Genomic DNA, 20,093 nt, shown 5'->3' on the forward strand with positions numbered 1-20,093 from the left:
ATCAAATTCACAGAAAAGAACACAATGGCAGAACTATATTCATATATCTCCAGGGGATTTTCCCATTTGGAGAAATGCTTCCTGATTATGATTACAGCATATAAATACTGAGCAGCTCCAGTGGATTCAACAATTGGAGATTCACTTGCATCTCTGACACCACCGACACCACCAGCCCAGAACAATGTTCGTCCTGAAGCTCACTCTACTCACTTGTAAGTTCTATCCATGTTTTTGAAGCTCAGCCTTATCTCTTTCATCTCAACAAGGGAAACGGTAATCAAAAACAAGCTGTAGAAAATTTATTTGAACATTTTAGTGAAGATCATCTTTCAGCAAACAACGCTGGACTCCTTATGTATGAAATGTTTATATTAGTCCAAGCAAAACACTGACTTGCAATAAATGCTACCAAAGGAAAATTTCTTTCCTAAACTGATTTACATTCAGTTTAGGCTATTGCAGAGGTTTACAGACTGATTTGTAGAGGTTTCAGGACTGCCTGTTCATGTCTATTTCTCTTTTGTCAGTGCTGATGATGGCTCCTGACTTTCAATTTCAATTTCAATGTTTATTTCAAATATGGAAAACTAAAAACAAAACAAATGATAAAACAGATAACAAAACAATTTTACATATTTGAAAAGGAATGGGAAGAAGTATAAAACTTAAGCTTGCTCGTTTATGCAGGTAAAAATATTATTCACCAATGTACCATCAACTCCAGACAACATTTTCAGGGCAATTATTTATTACTTTCATCTCCGTTTGTTTCTTCAATTACTGTTTTTCATTGTATACTTTATTTGCATCAATGAATTTTTCAGAGTAGAGTGCACGTATGTGCATATTGTATATTACTACTGCTTAAAAAACTAAACAAAAACTGTCATGGAAGGGTTCAGATTATCTTAAAAGTAAAACTATTAATGTAACTGTGAGGCGAGAGGTGGACAGTACGCCCTGATGAGCCGTCACTTTTAATAAAGCCCCCTGCACACAGCGAGCAACTAGCTGAGCAAACTAGCTGAGTCACACCGATCCATCTACCAGTAAATGTAAAAATGATGTTTTATATACCCAAAGTGAATTTTTTAAAAGATGTTTTCTTTAATTTTTCTAGGCCTGCCAAAATTGCTTTACTTCTATTTACAATAGTCATGGGCAATCATGGTCTTGTGGTAGGGAACTGGTCTTGTGACCGGAGGGTCGTGGGTTTGATTCCCAGGCCTGAGGCCATGACTGAGGTGCTTTTGAGCAAGGCAACTAACCCCAACTGCTCCCCGGGCGCCGGGCTAGGGCTGCCCACCGCTCTGGGCATGTGTGCCCCACAGCCCCCTAGTAATCACTAGTGTGTGTGTGTGTGTGTGTGTTCTGACTGCACAGATGGGTAAATGCAGAGGACAAATTTCAATTGGGGTGTAAATGCACAATTGACAAATATGATTCATTTCATTTCAAAGTCTAAACAGAGTAGAAAACCACCAGTTAGACTGCCACAGTAAGTCTGTATTCACACTACAGTGCCTTCTTTTCAGTTAGTACCACACATTGCAGTAATCACAGCCAGGAACACTTCATCTGATGTTCATGCACTTTCATGTGTTTTCATGCACTTCCCGATTGGTTCTGTTTAGAAACAATGTGAAGTTGAACATTCAAAGTGCCAGTATTGGGGGGGGGGTTGATGTTGGGGGTGTGGCATGTAATACATTTAGTTACGCCAGTAAAAAGAACTAAATAAAAATCTTAGCAAAGTCCTTTATGTGTAACAAATTCATACATATGTATACTGTATATAGGCCTATTGTGCAAAAAAACCTAGCCAGGCCCGTAGCCAGCATTGTGATGGGGGGGATCTTTTCCCCCAAAAGTGGACTTCATTTGGCTCTCTACTCCATTGCCCCCTAAATACACGAGCACGCTTTAAACCTTTTAATTTAAACGTATTTTATATTATTATAGGCAGGGTTGGCAACTTTTCAAAATCACTAGGAGTGAGATTTGATTTGGGGGCGGAGGGCGGGCGTGTGTCAAACGTTTCCTCTATGCTGCGCCTAAAGCGACCGATCGCCAGTGGTTGGCGCCAGAGCGAACTAGTAACTCATTTAATCATAGATGTAGATCGGAGATAAATAAACTAGATTTTTTTTTCAGCATGAGAAATTGGATGTATGGTGTGAGAGCATGTGAAGACAGCCAAATGCGTGTTTCTCAGGCTCAATGCGTGAGAGTTGGCAACACTGTTATAAGTTTGTTGTGAGTCTGTTGTTGCTGTCCTTATTTGTTCGTCTGTATATTCACCGGAGATTAACAATTCACTCATTCACACACACACACACACACACACACACACACACACACACACACACACACACACACACACACACACACACACACACACACACACACACACACAGCTTCAAAAGACAATGGAGGGGTAAATGTTTTAGGAGCTCCTCATAAATATCTAAACTAATTAAAATTAGGGCCGCTCTCTCAGGATGTACCTGTGGCAATAAAGTGGCGGATGAGGGGGTGGGGCAATAAAGTTTTATTGGGGGTCATAGATCTAGTTTTGGACAAGCAAACCCCATCTTATATTATATATCACATGGATAGATAGATATATCACATGGTAGAGCTGTGAGGGATATGTATGTTAACACTTACTTTGGTTAATGCAATATTTTGTATGCATTTATTCATTAACACACTATATTCTTAACACAAAACACTTTTTTGAAAGAAATGTTTATTGATTGTCTTGATGAGCCTGTGGACAGAAGAAACTTCTGTTCAAGCATATTAAAATGGGACGACTCATATCTTTCTCCATTTTCATTACTTCAAGCTCCAACTTCTGTTTTTGAGCTTTTGTATTGCATATCTGCTTTTTTACATTCTATTTCTTGGAGCAAGTACCTCTTATAGATCTCCTGAATCTCAGATTCCTTCAAGACAGAAGTATTGTCAAGATTGAGAAGTATTTATTCATGTTGAACTGCATAACTACTACTCACTTGTTCTCTTGCAGAGGTGTGAACTCTGGACGTGGAGGCCTGAAGGTCTTCTCTCTGTTCTTCCATTTCCTTTATACACAAATTATGAGATCACACAACACATTAAAGACAGATACTCAGACACACACTCCTTACAGCTGGCCTTTCTGAACAGGCAGACACTGTGTCCTCATCCTCCTGTACCATCCTGGATGGTCCGGCAATCTCCCCCTGCTAACAACAAATTAGACACGTAAATGTTAACGGTCCTCAGGGTTCAGCTATAAGAACTAGGCTGGTTTATGGTAATTACATCATTGTCAAATGCAGGAGGCAAAAGAGTCAGCACACCCCCCACCACTGTAATATTTTAATCATCAAGTATACAATAATACTACAATGTAGCCTGTAAGAACAAACATGTAAATTTTGAGAAACAACTGAACCTACCTTTAACACAAGGTTGTGTATCATGTGGACAGACAGGATCAGATGATCCACCTTTAATTCTCACAATGATGTTTACATTCACTTATACACCCTTAGATCATCAAAGCAGCGCCTACTGCCCCCCCCTAACAAAACTCAAAACCAAAGGTGACAGAGCCTTTGCAGCAGCTGCCCCTAGACTCTGGAATAAACTGCCCGGGCACATTCGATCTGCAGGTTCTCTTGAGATTTTTTAATCTTTAAAAACACATTTATTCTCCGTGGCTTTTAATTATAGTTAAGTGGACTCTTTGCTGATAACTCTGATTTGTTTTATATTTTATTTTTTCTAATATGCTTTATTTATTTGTATTTTTATTTATTATATTTTCTATGTCATTGCACTGGTTTTGTTTATTGATTATAATTGTTTGGAACTGTGACATTATCGGATTTACTTTTATTCCTAATGCAGCTTTTCATCCTATACAGCACTTTGGTCAACCTCGGTTGTTTTGAAATGTGCTCTATAAATAAAGCTTGAGTTGAGTTGAGTTGAGATCAAATTCATAGAACAGAACACAATGATGATCTCCATTAACACAGAATGATCTCCATTAATCTCCAGGGGATTTTCCCTTTTGGAGAAATGCTTCCTGATTACAGAATATAAATACTGAGTGGATTCAACACTTGGAGATTCACCTGCATCTCTGACACCACCAGCCCAGAATTCCCACAATGATGGCGCGTCTGCTGTTTTGCTCTAAAGCAAGGTCTTCTGCAGGAGTGAGGCCCACCAGCAGTAGCAGCAGTAGCAATTTTCTTTCTGGTTGCTAAAATATTTTATACAGTTATTTAATTTATTTAATATGGTGTTTTACATTTTTCTGCACATTAGACTAATCAACTGGAGCTGCACTTACCATTCTGGAGTATATTTTTATATTTCACCTTGACCTGCTGCCACGTTCTCTTCAATCCACTCATGACTGCCGATTACAAAAGCCTGGCTTGAATTAGCGGGAAGAGGTTGCATCTGGATTTTGTTTGTGGGACGGAACTAGACGGAAGTGAACTGTTTGGTTAACTCAAGCGAGGCTCACTCAAATAATTGTCACTTTCGAAAGCTTGTTTCATGACATATGTTGCACTCTAGTCTTCTCCTGCGCAGTGTGGTCGTTGATACAAAAGAAAATAATAACCAGTACCTGTCTTATGTCTTTTAACCTTTTATAAAAAACCAAGTTAAAATACAGAGATCTCTGGAGAGTACGCAACAAAAGCATAAACTACTCTACTCTGTGGTATTCGTGTGGATTTGTGTGTAGGTATGAAGAACAAGCTACTTTCACCTCTTCTTTATAGTTGATCTGAGAATGGCCCCCCACCCTTTCTGCTCTGCGAAGGAATCGCCCTCTGTCTGAAAAACTGTCTGCCTATTTCTCTAAAAATACTGCCTGTCTGTCATTCTGCACCGAGGAAACTCGCCCTGACCTTTTCAGAGTTTCCTCTTCCTCTCTGATACAGGGTATCCTCCAGCTCACAGATGCTACTTTTTGAGTTCCTGTTTTTCTATAACCCCATCTCTGCATGTCCCATAATATGCTCAGTAACTTTGTTATCTCTGAGGAATTTTAATGCAAAGCAATTGATTAGTAATGCAATTGATTAGTAATTTAATACTACTAAAATGTAATGCCATTAAAATATAATTTTCCACAAATAGCACCCTGGTCTCTATTCTTGTTCCCAGCACTTTTCAAAGCAAGTAACGGAAGAACAAAACTTCATAAAGAAAATGAAAATTGATAACATGAAAACACAAAAGTTAGTCAACGCTCTAGATTCTTTAATTAATTAATTAATTTACTGGGGGGGGGGTTACATTTGGTATGTGTACATTCACTTATATTCCCTTAGATCAAATTCATAGAACAGAACACAATGGCAGAACAATCTTCATATATCTCCTGGGGATTTTCCCTTTTGGAGAAATGCTTCCTGATTACAGCATATAAATACTGAGCAGCTCCAGTGGATTCAACACTTCACCTGCTTCTCTGACACCACCAGACCAGAACAATGTTCGTCCTGAAGCTCACTCTACTCACTTGTAAGTTCTATCCATGTTTTTGAAGCTCAGCCTTATCTCTTTCATCTCAACAAGGGAAACGGTAATCAAAACCAAGGTGTAGAAAATTTATTTGAACATTTTAGTGAAGATCATCTTTCAGCAAACAACATTGGACTCTTTTAAGTATGAAATAATCATATTAGTCTAAGCAGAACACTGACTTGCAATAAATGCTACCAAAGGACAATTTCTTTCCTAAACTGATTTACATTCAGTTTAGGCTATTGCAGAGGTTTACAGAATGATTTGTAGAGGTTTACAGACTGATTTGTAGAGGTTTAAGGACTGATTTGTAGAGGTTTAAGGACTGATTTGTAAAGGTTTAAGGACTGCCTGTTTATGTCTCTTTCTCTTTTGTCAGTGCTGATGATAGCTCCTGGCTTGCTCGTTTATGCAGGTAAAATATTATTCACCAATGTACCATCAACTCCAGACAACATTTTCAGGGAACTTATTTATTACTTTAATCTCCGTTTGTTTCATCAATTACTGTTTTTCATTGTATACTTTATTTGCATCAATGCATTTCTCAGAGTAGACTGTGCATGTTGTATATTACTACTGCTTAAAAAACTAAACAGAAACTGTCATGGAAGGGTTCAGATCATCTTAAAAGTTCTAACTATTAATGTAACTGTGAGGCGAGAGGTGGGCAGTACGCCGCCCTGACGAGCCGTCACTTTTAATACTAAAGCCCCCCGCACACAGCGAGCAACTAGCTGTGCAAACGGTCCGTGAACTTGGTGAACAGGTGAGGCGAAAACAACAATGAACTACTATATAACATCTGCCTAATATGCATCTTAGACAACCTGTGTAACGCTTTATAACTTTGAGATAGATGCAAATACTGGAGAGAGCTTAATTTATTATCAGAAACACTCAGATCCTCCTGGAGGTTAACCGCGCTGACCCGTATGACTCGGGCACGACGAGGCATATTCACGAAGGACAACTCCTATATAACATATATATATAACTATATATGAGTAATTTCATGACTTGGAGCGTCCTAGAGGCTAACCGTGCCGACCCATGACTTAACGTAAAACAAAACAAATGAGAAAAAACCATGCACGAATACTACAGAAACCAGGATATTAGAAAATCTGAGCAGGCAACGAAATTTACACAAAAGAAAGGCAACGATAACTAATTGACCCTAACGAAACAAACAAGCGTCAAGACAGAAATAAACCAAAATTATGCACCAATTGAAATGAAAGGCTACGGATACAAAACGCACTGAATACATTAACCCAATTCAACTAGCAAGCAGAGGGTTGCGAGGGGCAGATGATTACAGGCAAACGCAAACCAACAACTAAGAAAAAGTAGCAAACACAATACCAACAACCAGACAGTTATTTAACTAACCTAATTTAACTATAGGAAAAAGCGGAACAAGGACATGGTAAACAGACAGGTAGACTTACGTCGAAGGATTCAACACAAAGGTAATATAACCCAACTAAATAAAACCAGCAACAGCAAGTGACTTCAGTGGGTGAGTTACGGCAGAGGGCGTGACCAAGAGAAAACTACAATGAGGGTGAAACTAGAGCAGGGATGGGCAACTTCCATGACAAAGAGGGCCAAAATTTTTTCAGCACTATTATTGGAGGGCCACATGACCACGCACTTCAAATTATTCTCAATAAGAACACACTGAAAAAAATAAAGCATTGGCTCAATGTAATAAAATTGAATTAATCAATCACACGATTTTTTTTTCATTGACTCAATCAAAAAAACTAAATTCATGACTAAATGTAAATTTTTGTGATTGATTAATTCAATTTTATTACATTGAGCCAATGCTTTATTTTTTTCAGTGCACATTTTAAATGAATTCAGATCTGTATGTTTATTGCACCAACATATATCTATTTTCTGCATATAAATGCATTAACATGTCCTTAATAAGCAACAAAGACAAAACATTTGCTTAATAAAAAAGTGCAAAAAGGAATTTGAACTCCTTCATATCAAAGAACTGTAACGCGTAGCGCGCTGCGGAGTGAGGAGGCGGACACAAACGCTGAGAAGAACGTTTGTACAGGCAAGGGTCAAAACGGGAGAGCCGTCCAAGTGGTCACCAGGACAGGCAGGAGTCGTAACAGGAGAGCCATTCACAACGGAGAAACACAACGGAGACGGAAAAAATACCAGAACAGCGATGACAGATAATCCACAAAACCGAACAAACCACAAATAACCGACAACGGGCGAAACACAGAGATACAAGTACACCGGACTAAACTAGACACAACTGAACACAATGACGACACGTGCGTGTCAGACAGAGGGAAACCAGGACAACAGACACGCAGGGCGGGATAACCGGGCAAGGAACAACACCGACACGGGAGAGGGGGGCGTAGCCCTACGTGACAAGAACAAAAAAGTCCTGCTCTATCGTTTTTTTCTTTTAATTAATAAATTATTATTAATATATTTGCGGGCCGCACTGAGTGAGGTCGAGGGCCGTGTTGCCCATCCCTGGTTTAAACCAATTCATAAATCTTAAATGCATTATGTATGCGCACTGTACTTGAGCTATATGGGTTGACATATGTAGTCAAGTCAATTATTCATAAATCACTTTTTACAACCTGCTAAATGAGAGTGATGGAGTGCTGTGCTGGATGATTTAGCATCAATCATCTGACCTAAACCCAATTGAGACAGTTTGGGATGAGTTGGACCACAGATCATCCAGTTAAACTGACCATCTGTCAAATATCTATGGAGCTTTTTCATTGTTACCAGAACCTGATCATGAAACCATTGTTTCTTAAACCATAAAGTCTGTGAAATTCAGTCAGGTTTCCAAAATGTCAAGTTAAAATTTAGGTTCGGGTCGAAATTCAGGTTCAGGTTTGAATTCAGGTGTATTGTTTTGCTCCAGGTTGTTGTTGTTTCCCCTTCTGCTGTGCTGACTTCAGCTGTGATTTCTGTGTCCCGCAGACACCAGTGTTACCTGTGAGGGTAATGATGCTGAGCTGATATGTGGTTTGTACAGCTTCCTTTTAACATGTTGTATTCCTAATCATTTTTAACAGATATATTCTAGAGATTATAGAATGTAAAAAGCTTTATTATTCCTGCTTGCATTCAACTTTCAACTTTCTGTAGATCACTTTGTGTTAAAATGTTATTTTCATATTATTATTATTATTTCCTCTTGAAACTTGAGTGATGATAGTTTCCAATCATATCCAGGATTCTTTCAATGTAGTCTTGATCTTTGCTAGTTGGTTTGTAGACATAGTAACCTGTTTTGTTATGCTAAATTCCTTCAATTGTAGAGGCGGGTGTTTTAAATATCCTCAGCGCTAACTATGGCCGAACGGATAACACCACCTGTTCTGCTGGACGACCCAGCAACCAAACCACTAAAACCGACTGTTATGGAACCAACCCATTGTTTGAAGTTACAAACAGGTGAGTACAATTAGTCAAATGTCAAAACAATGTTTATACTAATTTTATATTAATTTATAAAGGGCCAATGAAGTAAAAAAGTCATAAAATAAAATGTCAAAACAGTCTACAAATTCTGGAAAATACAGATCTTATTTAATAGAAAATCTGCACAAAATTGGCACACATTTCTAAACATTTTAGTCCAGTTTTTAATCGATGATTATCAGTGCGGTCCTGTCACGATAACCCTCTCTCAGATGTGTCTGTGTTTGTGTTTATGTTTGTCTTTGTCCACATGCCCCTGTGTTTATGTGACGTGTGTTTGTTTATCATCATCATCATTCCGAACACCTGTTCCTTGTCCTGTAATGTGAATTGTTGCACTTGTGTCTTGTTTATGTTCTTGTTACTGTGCGTCTTGTCTAGTGTCTCTGTCACTTCTTGTTATGAGTCACATTCCGTTACGTTGTTTAAGTGTGATAACCGTATTGTGCCTAATTAACGTCCACCATAAACCTGCTCTCGTCCCGCCATCTCACCTTCACTCACTATCCTCACAAATACACCTGAGAGAAGAACAAAGATCACGGAGAATATCAACCATCCAACATGCAGATCCTCATTCAGGTTTTTCTCATTATATTTACACACTTTTCTCCTTCCACAGGTGTGAAGGCAAGAGCAGCTGTGTGGTACCTGTCACAAACTCTGTCTTCTCAGACCCCTGTTTCGGGACCTACAAGTACCTGAGCATTAAGTATTCCTGCGTGGTTCACTGTGAGTTTCCCTGTTGTCATCACCCATTCATACAATTCACTGTTCTCAACTTATCAGCACAGTGACTTAGATCTCATTTACACTAAAATTTAAACCACATGCATTTACAATTTGCAGTTAAATGCCTCTCTGATTAGCTAGACTGAAATTTGATTGGCATATATCATGAAAATACAAAGCTACCCATACCTTGCAGAAGTGCTTTGCAGTTTCATATGCACATGGAAGAATATGACAATGATCAGGCCCTGTCTAGAGGGGAAAGGAATAACTCAGTATTTTTTGTGTATATTAAAATTCTAAGTGACTTAGTGAACAGATGAGGCAAAGACAGCCAGTGTTCATGAACTACTGTATAACATCTGCCTAAAATGCATCTCAGACAACCTGCTAAAGTGGATTACCAATACCTGATTGTTTAAACCAATACATGCAAATTTGAAATGCATAATGTATGTGCACTGTACTTGAGCTATATGGGTTGCCATAGACAGTCAAGTCAATTTTTCATATATCACTTCTTACAACTTGTTGTCATATGTGATATATAGACATCAAAACAGTGAATTAATACATATGGTATTATATAGTAAACAATACAGTGTTAAATGAGAGTGATGGAGTGCTTTGCTGGATGATTTAGCATCTACAATCATCTGACCTAAACCCAATTGAGACATTTTGGGATGAGTTGGACCACAGAGTGAAGGTAAAACAACCAAGTGCTCAGCATCTCTAGGCCAAGAGTGTGCAGAGATGTCTTCAAAGCAAAATGTGAGTATTTTGAAGAAAGAGAAATCTAAAGTATTAAACCATTCTGGCTTGTTTGTCATGTCCTCAGCTTGTAGTACATTTTCCAACATCCATCACTCAATCAAGCTCCTCCAATAGTTGCACCCTTTCCAGATTTTCCTCTCCTGATTATTGACTCATTTTGCTTGTCCCTCATTTCTCTCCTCTAATTCTGTTTGTTCTCATTCCTGCTTTGTGATGTACTGCCATAAGCACTACATTCATACTGAGCATTATTCCTGTTTGTTTCTGTGGTTATCAACCCATTTTGCTACCTGGTTCTTGTTGGTTCATTCAGAGCTGAATCATCTGGCTTGTCTGTTTTGTTGGACTGATATTTGGCTCTGTAGTTCTTGGACTCATCATTGTTGACCCCTTCACCTGCCCCTTGGGTTCTGGTTCACTCCTCTCTGGTTGTGGTCATCTGTGTGGCTGACGACTCTCAATCTGGATCATCCAGTTAATCTGACCATCTGTCAAATATCTATGGAGCTTTTTCATTGTCACCAGAACCTGAACCTGAAATAATTATTTCTTAAAATATAAAGCCTGTGAAATTCAGTCAGGTTTCCAAAATGTCAAGTTAAAATTCAGGTTCGGGTCAAAATTCAGGTTCAGGTTTAAATTCAGGTGTATTTTTTGCCCCTGGTACTTTTGCTGTTTCCCCTTCTGCTGTGCTGACTTCTGCTGTGATTTCTGTGTCCTGCAGACACCAGTGTTACCTGTGAGGGTAATGATGCTGAGCTGACATGTGGTTTGTACAGCTTCCTTTTAAAATGTTGTATTCTTAAATCATTTTTGACAGATATATTCTTGAGATCATAGAATGTAATAAGTTTATTATTCCTCTATGCATTCAACTTTCTGTAGATCACTTTGTGATAAAATGTTATTTTCATATTATTATTATTACCTCTTTAAGAAACTTGAGTGATGATAGTTTCCAAACATACACAGGATTCTTTCAATGTAGTCTTGATCTTTGCTAGTTGGTTTGTAGACATAGTAAGCTGTTTTGTTATGCTAAATTCCTTCAATTGTAGAGGCGGGTGTTTTAAATATCCTCAGCGCTAACTATGGCCGAACGGATAACACCACCTGTTCTGCTGGACGACCCATCAGCCAAACCACTAAAACCGACTGTTATGGTACCAACATATTGTTTGAAGTTACAAACAGGTGAGTACAATTAGTCAAATGTCAAAACAATGTTTATGCAAATTTTATATTAATCCATACAGGGCCAATGAAGTAAAAAATAGTCATACACTAGAATGTCAAAACAGTCTGCAAATTCTGGAATATACAAATCTTATTTCATAGAAAATTTGCATAAAAGAGAGGCACACATTTCAAAACATTTTAGTCCAGTTTTTAATCGATGATTATCAGTGCGGTCCTGTCACGGTAACCCTCTCTCAGATGTGTCTGTGTTTGTGTTTACGTTTGTCTTTGTCCACATGCCCCTGTGTTTATGTGACGTGTGTTTGTTTGTCATCATCATTCCAAACACCTGTTCCTTGTCCCGTAATGTGAATTGTTACACTTGTGTCTTGTTTATGTTCTTGTTACTGTGCGTCTTGCCTAGTGTCTGTCACTTCTTGTTATGAGTCACATTCCGTTACGTTGTTTAAGTGTGATAACCGTATTGTGCCTAATTAACGTCTGCCATAAACCTGCTCTTGTCCCGTCATCCCGCCATCCCGCCTTCATTCACTATCCTCACAAATACACCTGAGAGAAGAACAAAGATCAAGGAGAATATCAACCATCCAACATGCAGATCCACATTCAGGTTTTTCTCATTATATTTACACACTTTTCTCCTTCTACAGGTGTGAAGGCAAGAGCAGTTGTGTGGTACCTGCCACAAACACTGTCTTCTCAGACCCCTGTTTCGGGACCTACAAGTACCTGAGCATTAAGTATTCCTGCGTGGTTCAACGTGAGTTTTTCTGTTGTCATCACCCATTCATACAATTCACTGTTCTCAACTTTTCAGCACCGTGACTTAGATCTCATTTACACTAAATTTTAAACCACATGCGTTTGCAATTTGCAATTAAATGCATCTCTGATTAGACAGACTGAAATCTGCTTGGCATATATCATGAAAATACAAAGCTATCCATACCTTGCTGAGGTGCGTTGCAGTTTCATATGCACATGGGAGAATATGACAATGATCAGGCCCTGTCTAGAGTGGAAAGGAATAACTCAGTATTTTTTGTGTATATTAAAATTCTAAGTGACTTAGTGAACAGATGAGGCAAAGACAGCCAGTGTCCATGAACTACTGTATAACATCTGCCTAAAATGCATCTCAGACAACCTGCTAAAGTGGATTACCAATACCTGATTATTTAAACCAATCCAAACAAATTTTAAATGCATAATGTATGTGCACTGTACTTGAGCTATATGGGTTGCCATAGACAGTCAAGTCAATTATTCATATATCACTTTTTACAACCTGTTGTTATATGTGATATATAGACATCAAAACAATGAAGTAATAGGGGTGACCGGGTATGGTTGTAACATGAGGAGAGTTGTAACACCATCAGTTCCACCAATCACGGATAAGATAGGAGTCATATGATCATTCCAGTATTTTCCCAATTCCTCCCTGATCACACATGGTGAATATCGAGGCTGTAAACAGGCACATGCAGATTCCATAGAGAAAAAACTGATTTTGAGGTGAGAAAGTAAAATTCTGAATCAAGACTATATTTTTTTAGTACTTATATTATTGCAGATAAAACCATATGAATTATATTACATTAAACTTTAGTTTCACGGGTAAATTGTGATGCATTTTTCCCCTGTTAATTTCAAATCACCTTGCTAATACAGCTAGATAAACAATGGCTGACAGGGGTGGGGTGGATTGTAACACAGCTTTAAAAAGTGTTACAACCATCGCCTTACATACAAGTAAGAAAACTTTCATGATTTTTAATAATTTTAAAGAAAGACTGACAGAGGTAGAGGTGTGCCTGCAAATGCTTTTAAAAGAAGCATCTGATGAGGTCTCAAAGAAGGGCAAGTCAGTCAGATCAGTTGCAAAGGCACATGGTATCTGCCATGTAACACACACACATATACACACACACACACACACACACACACACACACACACACACACACACACACACACAGACGTTGTTTATTATTTGACCTACATGTTCTTTACACAGGTACATTGTATTAGTGTTCATTAAGCATACATATTGTTAAATAAGTTTGTTCTAGTACACTAATTTACACACCCACACACTTCTGAGTGAATCAGAAAGTGGATATGAGTTACGGTCAGTCACATAGAGAGACACATTAATCTGGATTGTTATTTTATTTTAAATATATATTTTTGAAGCATTTTGCATGGTGTGGCCTCTGTTTTTGCTTCTTTTGTCTAATTGTTACAACTTACCCCAGCATGTGTTACAACCTACCCTGCTAGTGGGGTAGGTTGTAACAAGGGAACACCTTGTATTTGACATCAACTCACGAGGGCTGTGATATTTCAATTTAAGTTTGAATTGGTGTCATTTGTAGTAAACAAATGTTTGTACTTTGTATAAAAGTTTGAGAAGTCTAGCTAAAAAATTCAGTGAGTTACAGGTGCTGAAGCAAAAAGTGTTACAACCATACCGGGTCTCCCCTACATATGGTATTACGTAGTAAACAATACAGTGTTAAATGAGAGTGATGGAGTGCTTTGCTGGATGATTTAGCATATACAATCATCTGACCTAAACCCAATTGAGACATTTTGGGATGAGTTGGACCACAGAGTGAAGGTAAAACAACCAAGTGCTCAGCACCTCTAGGCCAAGAGTGTGCAGAGATGTCATCAAAGCAAAATGTGACTACTTTGAAGAAAGAGAAATCTAAAGTATTAAACCATTCTGGCTTGTTTGTCATGTCCTCAGCTTGTAGTACATTTTCCAGCATCCATCACTCAATCAAGCTCCTCCAATAGTTGCACCCTTTCCAGATTTTCCTCTCCTGATTATTGACTCATTTTGCTTGTCCCTCATTTCTCTCCTCTAATTCAGTTTGTTCTGATTCCTGCTTTGTGATGTACTGCCATAAGCACTACATGCATACTGAGCATTATTCCTGTTTGTTTCTGTGGTTATCAACCCATTTTGCTATCTGGTTCTTGTTGGTTCATTCAGAGCTGAATCATCTGGCTTGTCTGTTTTGTTGGACTGATATTTGGCTCTGTAGTTCTTGGACTCATCATTGTTGACCCCTTCACCTGCCCCTTGGGTTCTGGTTCCCTCCTCTCTGGTTGTGGTCATCTGTGTGGCTGACGACTCTCAATCTGGATCATCCAGTTAAACTGACCATCTGTCAAATATATTTAGAGCTTTTTCATTGTCACCAGAACCTGAACCTGAAATAATTATTTCTTAAAATATAAATCCTGTGAAATTCAGTCAGGTTTCCAAAATGTCAAGTTAAAATTCAGGTACGGATCGAAATTCAGGTTCAGGTTTGAATTCAGGTGTATTGTTTTGCTCCAGGTTGTTGTTGTTTCCCCTTCTGCTGTGCTGACTTCTGCTGTGATTTCTGTGTCCCGCAGACACCAGTGTTACCTGTGAGGGTAATGATGCTGAGCTGACATGTGGTTTGTACAGCTTCCTTTTAAAATGTTGTATTCTTAAATCATTTTTGACAGATATATTCTTGAGATCGTAGAATGTAATAAGCTTTATTATTCCTCTATGCATTCAACTTTCTGTAGATAGCTGTGTTTAAATGTTGTTTTCGTATTATTATTATTACCTCTTTAAGAAACTTGAGTGATGATAGTTTCCAAACATACACAGGATTCTTTCAATGTAGTCTTGATCTTTGCTAGTTGGTTTGTCAACATAGTAACCTGTTTTGTTATGCTAAATTCCTTCAATTGTAGAGGCGGGTGTTTTAAATATCCTCAGCACTAACTATGGCCGAACGGATAACACCACCTGTTCTGCTGGACGACCCAGCAACCAAACCACTAAAACCGACTGTTATGGAACCAACATAGGGTTTGAAGTTACAAACAGGTGAGTACAATTAGTCAAATGTCAAAACAATGTTTATGCAAATTTTATATTAATTCATACAAGGCCAATGAAGTAAAAAATAGTCATACACTAGAATGTCAAAATAGTCTACAAATTCTGGAAAATACAAATCTTATTTCATAGAAAATCTGCATAAAAGAGGCACACATTTCGAAACATTTTAGTCCAGTTTTTAATCGATGATTATCAGTGCGGTCCTGTCACGGTAACCCTCTCTCAGATGTGTCTGTGTTTGTGTTTACGTTTGTCTTTGTCCACATGCGCCTGTGTTTATGTGATGTGTGTTTTTGTATGTCATCACCATTCCAAACACCTGTTCCTTGTCCCGTAATGTGAATTGTTACACTTGTGTCTTGTTTATGTTCTTGTTACTGTGCGTCTTGTCTAGTGTCTCTGTCACTTCTTGTTATGAGTCACATTCCGTTACGTTGTTTAAGTGTGATAACCGTATTGTGCCTAATTAACGTCCGCCATAAACCTGCTCTCGTCCCGTCATCTCACCTTCACTCACTATCCTCACAAATACACCTGAGAGAAGAACAAAGATCAAGGAGAATATCAACCATCCAACATGCAGATCCACATTCAGGTTTTTCTCATTATATTTACACACTTTTCTCCTTCTACAGGTGTGAAGGCAAGAGCAGCTGTGTGGTACCTGTCACAAACTCTGTCTTCTCAGACCCCTGTTTCGGGACCTACAAGTACCTGAGCATTACGTATTCCTGCGTGGTTCACTGTGAGTTTCCCTGTTGTCATCACCCATTCATACAATTCACTGTTCTCAACTTATCAGCACAGTGACTTAGATCTCATTTACACTAAAATTTAAACCATATGCATTTACAATTTGCAGTTAAATGCCTCTTTGATTAGCTAGACTGAAATTTGATTGGCATATATCATGAAAATACAAAGCTACCCATACCTTGCAGAAGTGCTTTGCAGTTTCATATGCACATGGGAGAATATGACAATGATCAGGCCCTGTCTAGAGTGGAAAGGAATAACTCAGTAATTTTTGTGTATATTTAAATTCTTAGTGACTTAGTGAACAGATGAGGCAAAGACAGCCAGTGTTCATGAACTACTGTATAACATCTCCCTAAAATGCATCTCAGACAACCTGCTAAAGTTGATTACCAATACCTGATTGTTTAAACCAATACATGCAAATTTGAAATGCATAATGTATGTGCACTGTACTTGAGCTATATGGGTTGCCATAGACAGTCAAGTCAATTATTCATATATCACTTTTTACAACTTGTTGTCATATGTGATATATAGACATTAAAAAACAATAAAGTAATACACATGGTATTACGTAGTAAACAATACAGTGTTAAATGAGAGTGATGGAGTGCTTTGCTGGATGATTTAGCATCTACAATCATCTGACCTAAACCCAATTGAGACATTTTGGGATGTATTGGACCACAGAGTGAAGGTAAAACAACCAAGTGCTCAGCACCTCTAGGCCAAGAGTGTGCAGAGATGTCTTCAAAGCAAAATGTGACTACTTTGAAGAAAGAGAAATCTAAAGTATTAAACCATTCTGGCTTGTTTGTCATGTCCTCAGCTTGTAGTACATTTTCCAGCATCCATCACTCAATCAAGATCCTCCAATAGTTGCACCCTTTCCAGATTTTCCTCTCCTGATTATTGACTCATTTTGCTTGTCCCTCATTTCTCTCCTCTAATTCAGTTTGTTCTGATTCCTGCTTTGTGATGTACTGCCATAAGCACTACATGCATACTGAGCATTATTCCTGTTTGTTTCTGTGGTTATCAACCCATTTTGCTATCTGGTTCTTGTTGGTTCATTCAGAGCTGAATCATCTGGCTTGTCTGTTTTGTTGGACTGATATTTGGCTCTGTAGTTCTTGGACTCATCATTGTTGACCCCTTCACCTGCCCCTTGGGTTCTGGTTCCCTCCTCTCTGGTTGTGGTCTTCTGTGTGGCTGACGACTCTCAATCTGGATCATCCAGTTAAACTGACCATCTGTCAAATATCTATGGAGCTTTTTCATTGTCACCAGAACCTGAACCTGAAATCATTATTTCTTAAAATATAAAGCCTGTGAAATTCGGTCAGGTATCCAAAATGTCAAGTTAAAATTCAGGTTCGGGTCAAAATTCAGGTTCAGGTTTAAATTCAGGTGTATTTTTTGGCCCTGGTACTTTTGCTGTGTTTCCCCTTCTGCTGTGCTGACTTCTGCTGTGATTTCTGTGCCCTGCAGACACCAGTGTGACCTGTGAGGGTAATAATGCCGTGCTGACGTGTGGTTTGTACAGCTTCCTTTTAACATGTTGTATTCTTAAATAATTTTTGACAGATATATTCTTGAGATCATAGAATGTAATATGTTTTATTATTCCTCTATGCATTCAACTTTCTGTAGATAACTGTGTTTAAATGTTGTTTTCGTATTATTATTATTACCTCTTTAAGAAACTTGAGTGATGATAGTTTCCAAACATACACAGGATTCTTTCAATGTAGTCTTGATCTTTGCTAGTTAGTTTGTAGACATAGTAACCTGTTTTGTTATGCTAAATTCCTTCAATTGTAGAGGCGGGTGTTTTAAATATCCTCCGTGCTAACTATGGCAGAACTGATTCCACCACCTGTTCTGCTGGACGACCCAGCAACCAAACCACTAATACCAACTGTTATGGATCCAAGACAATGTTTGAAGTTACAAACAGGTGAGTACAATTAGTCAAATGTCAAAACAATGTTTATACTAATTTTATATTAATCCATACATGGCCAATGAAGTAAAAAATTGTCATACACTAGAATGTCAAAACAGTCTACACATTCTGGAAAATACAAATCTTATTTAATAGAAAATCTGCATAAAAGCAACACACATTTCAAAACAATTTAGTCCAATTTCTAATCGATGATTATCAGTGCAGTCCTGTCACGGTAACCCTCTCTCAGATGTGTCTGTGTTTGTGTTAACATTTGTCTTTGTCCACATGCGCCTGTGTTTATGTGATGTGTTTTTGTTTGTCATCATCATTCCGAACACCTGTTCCTTGTCCCATAATTTACTCACTATCCTCACAAGTACACCTGAGAGAAGAACAAAGATCAAGGAGAATATCAACCATCCAACATGCAGATCCTCATTCAGGTTTTTCTCATATTTACACACATTTCTACATCCACAGGTGTGGAGGCAAGAGCAGGTGTGTGGTACCTGCCACTATCTCTGTCTTCTCTGACCCCTGCTATGGCACCTACAAGTACCTGAGCATTAAGTATTCCTGCGTGGTTCACTGTGAGTTTCTCTGTTGCCATCACCCATTCATACAATTCACTGCTCTCAACTTATCAGCACGGTGGGGGTTGTCTCTGTGGTTATCGACCCATTTTGCTGCCTGGTTATTGTCAGTTCATTCAGAGCTGAGTCATCTGGCTTGTCTGTTTTGTTGGACTGATATTTGGCTCTGTAGTTCTTGGACTCATCATTGTTGACCCCTTCACCTGCCCCTTGGGTTCTGGTTGCCTCCTCTGGTTTTGGTCATCTGTCTGACTGACAAAACTTTTAAACTTTTTTGTTTACTACATAATTCCATAAGTGTTCCTTCAGTTTTGATGTATTCAATATTGAAATACTGTTTTCTGTTTTTTAACAGAAAATACTAAATATAAAGAAAAGCAACTGAATGAGAAAGTGTTTCCAAACTTTTGACTCTTACTGTATATATTTTATCTTTCATCAATATGCTTTCTTCCTAGTTGTTACTGCTTACTTAGGCACAGTTTACACAGTATTAATGACATTTTAGGCACTTAGTGCAGTAAGGATATTGTTTAAGAACTTAATATAGTCTTACTCTATTGCTATTGACTGCTCTTCTTTTTCTTACAGAATAACCCAATGAATTCCATCTTCTTCCTTGGTGTCCTCTTTTATCTGCAAAGGATTCAGATCAAGTTAAAATATGTAACCCTGCATCATCCAATCCTACAGAGGCACGCTGCACACTAAATGAAATCATTGCATTGATTGTACTTTTAGACTTCAGGGCTGTATTATACCTACATGTTCCCAAGTGCTAATGAATATATTAGAGGTTCACCTGGCACTACATGACTAGAACCCTCTTTAACATTTATTTGCTAGGATAATTTACCGAGAGCAAGTTTGTTGTTTTTTTATTTTTTGGGGGGGGGGGTGCAACATTGGGGTGTTTTTCTGCTTATAATTCTGTTCTCTGGGATTTCCTGGGCCTTTGGAAAGTGAAGATGCATATTATTAAAGAGCACAGCATTACTCCATTGTGTCTGCCTCTTGCTTTGTCCAATGAAAAAAAAAAAATTTTTATCTAACACTCTTTACAACAGTTGTCACAAAGCAGCATTTCAAGTGTCTGTATCCAAGACCTCAGTGAACAAACCAAGGGTGACGGTGGCA

At 38.3% G+C, this 20,093-nt stretch overlaps 1 protein-coding gene across 2 annotated transcripts; it reads left to right on the plus strand.

Moving 5' to 3' along the window:
• The first annotated feature begins 93 nt into the window (after nucleotides 1–93).
• On the plus strand, nucleotides 94–19,952 carry LOC143512635 (rhamnose-binding lectin-like). 2 transcript variants are annotated; one of them, XM_077003205.1, is made up of 15 exons: nucleotides 94–215; nucleotides 5,930–5,965; nucleotides 8,539–8,583; nucleotides 8,880–9,015; nucleotides 9,665–9,774; nucleotides 11,276–11,320; nucleotides 11,610–11,745; nucleotides 12,402–12,511; nucleotides 15,167–15,211; nucleotides 15,500–15,635; nucleotides 16,286–16,395; nucleotides 17,901–17,945; nucleotides 18,234–18,369; nucleotides 18,844–18,953; nucleotides 19,548–19,952. In XM_077003205.1, coding segments are annotated over exons 1-15 (1,233 nt in total). In that variant the 5' UTR covers nucleotides 94–184; the 3' UTR covers nucleotides 19,550–19,952. The 2 variants fall into 2 exon arrangements, with proteins under 2 accessions (XP_076859320.1, XP_076859319.1); XM_077003204.1 differs by lacking the exon at nucleotides 94–215 and adding an exon at nucleotides 5,449–5,547.
• Nucleotides 19,953–20,093: the final 141 nt, after the last annotated feature.

Source organism: Brachyhypopomus gauderio, chromosome 4, assembly GCF_052324685.1.
Source record: "Brachyhypopomus gauderio isolate BG-103 chromosome 4, BGAUD_0.2, whole genome shotgun sequence".
Lineage (NCBI taxonomy): Eukaryota > Metazoa > Chordata > Actinopteri > Gymnotiformes > Hypopomidae > Brachyhypopomus > Brachyhypopomus gauderio.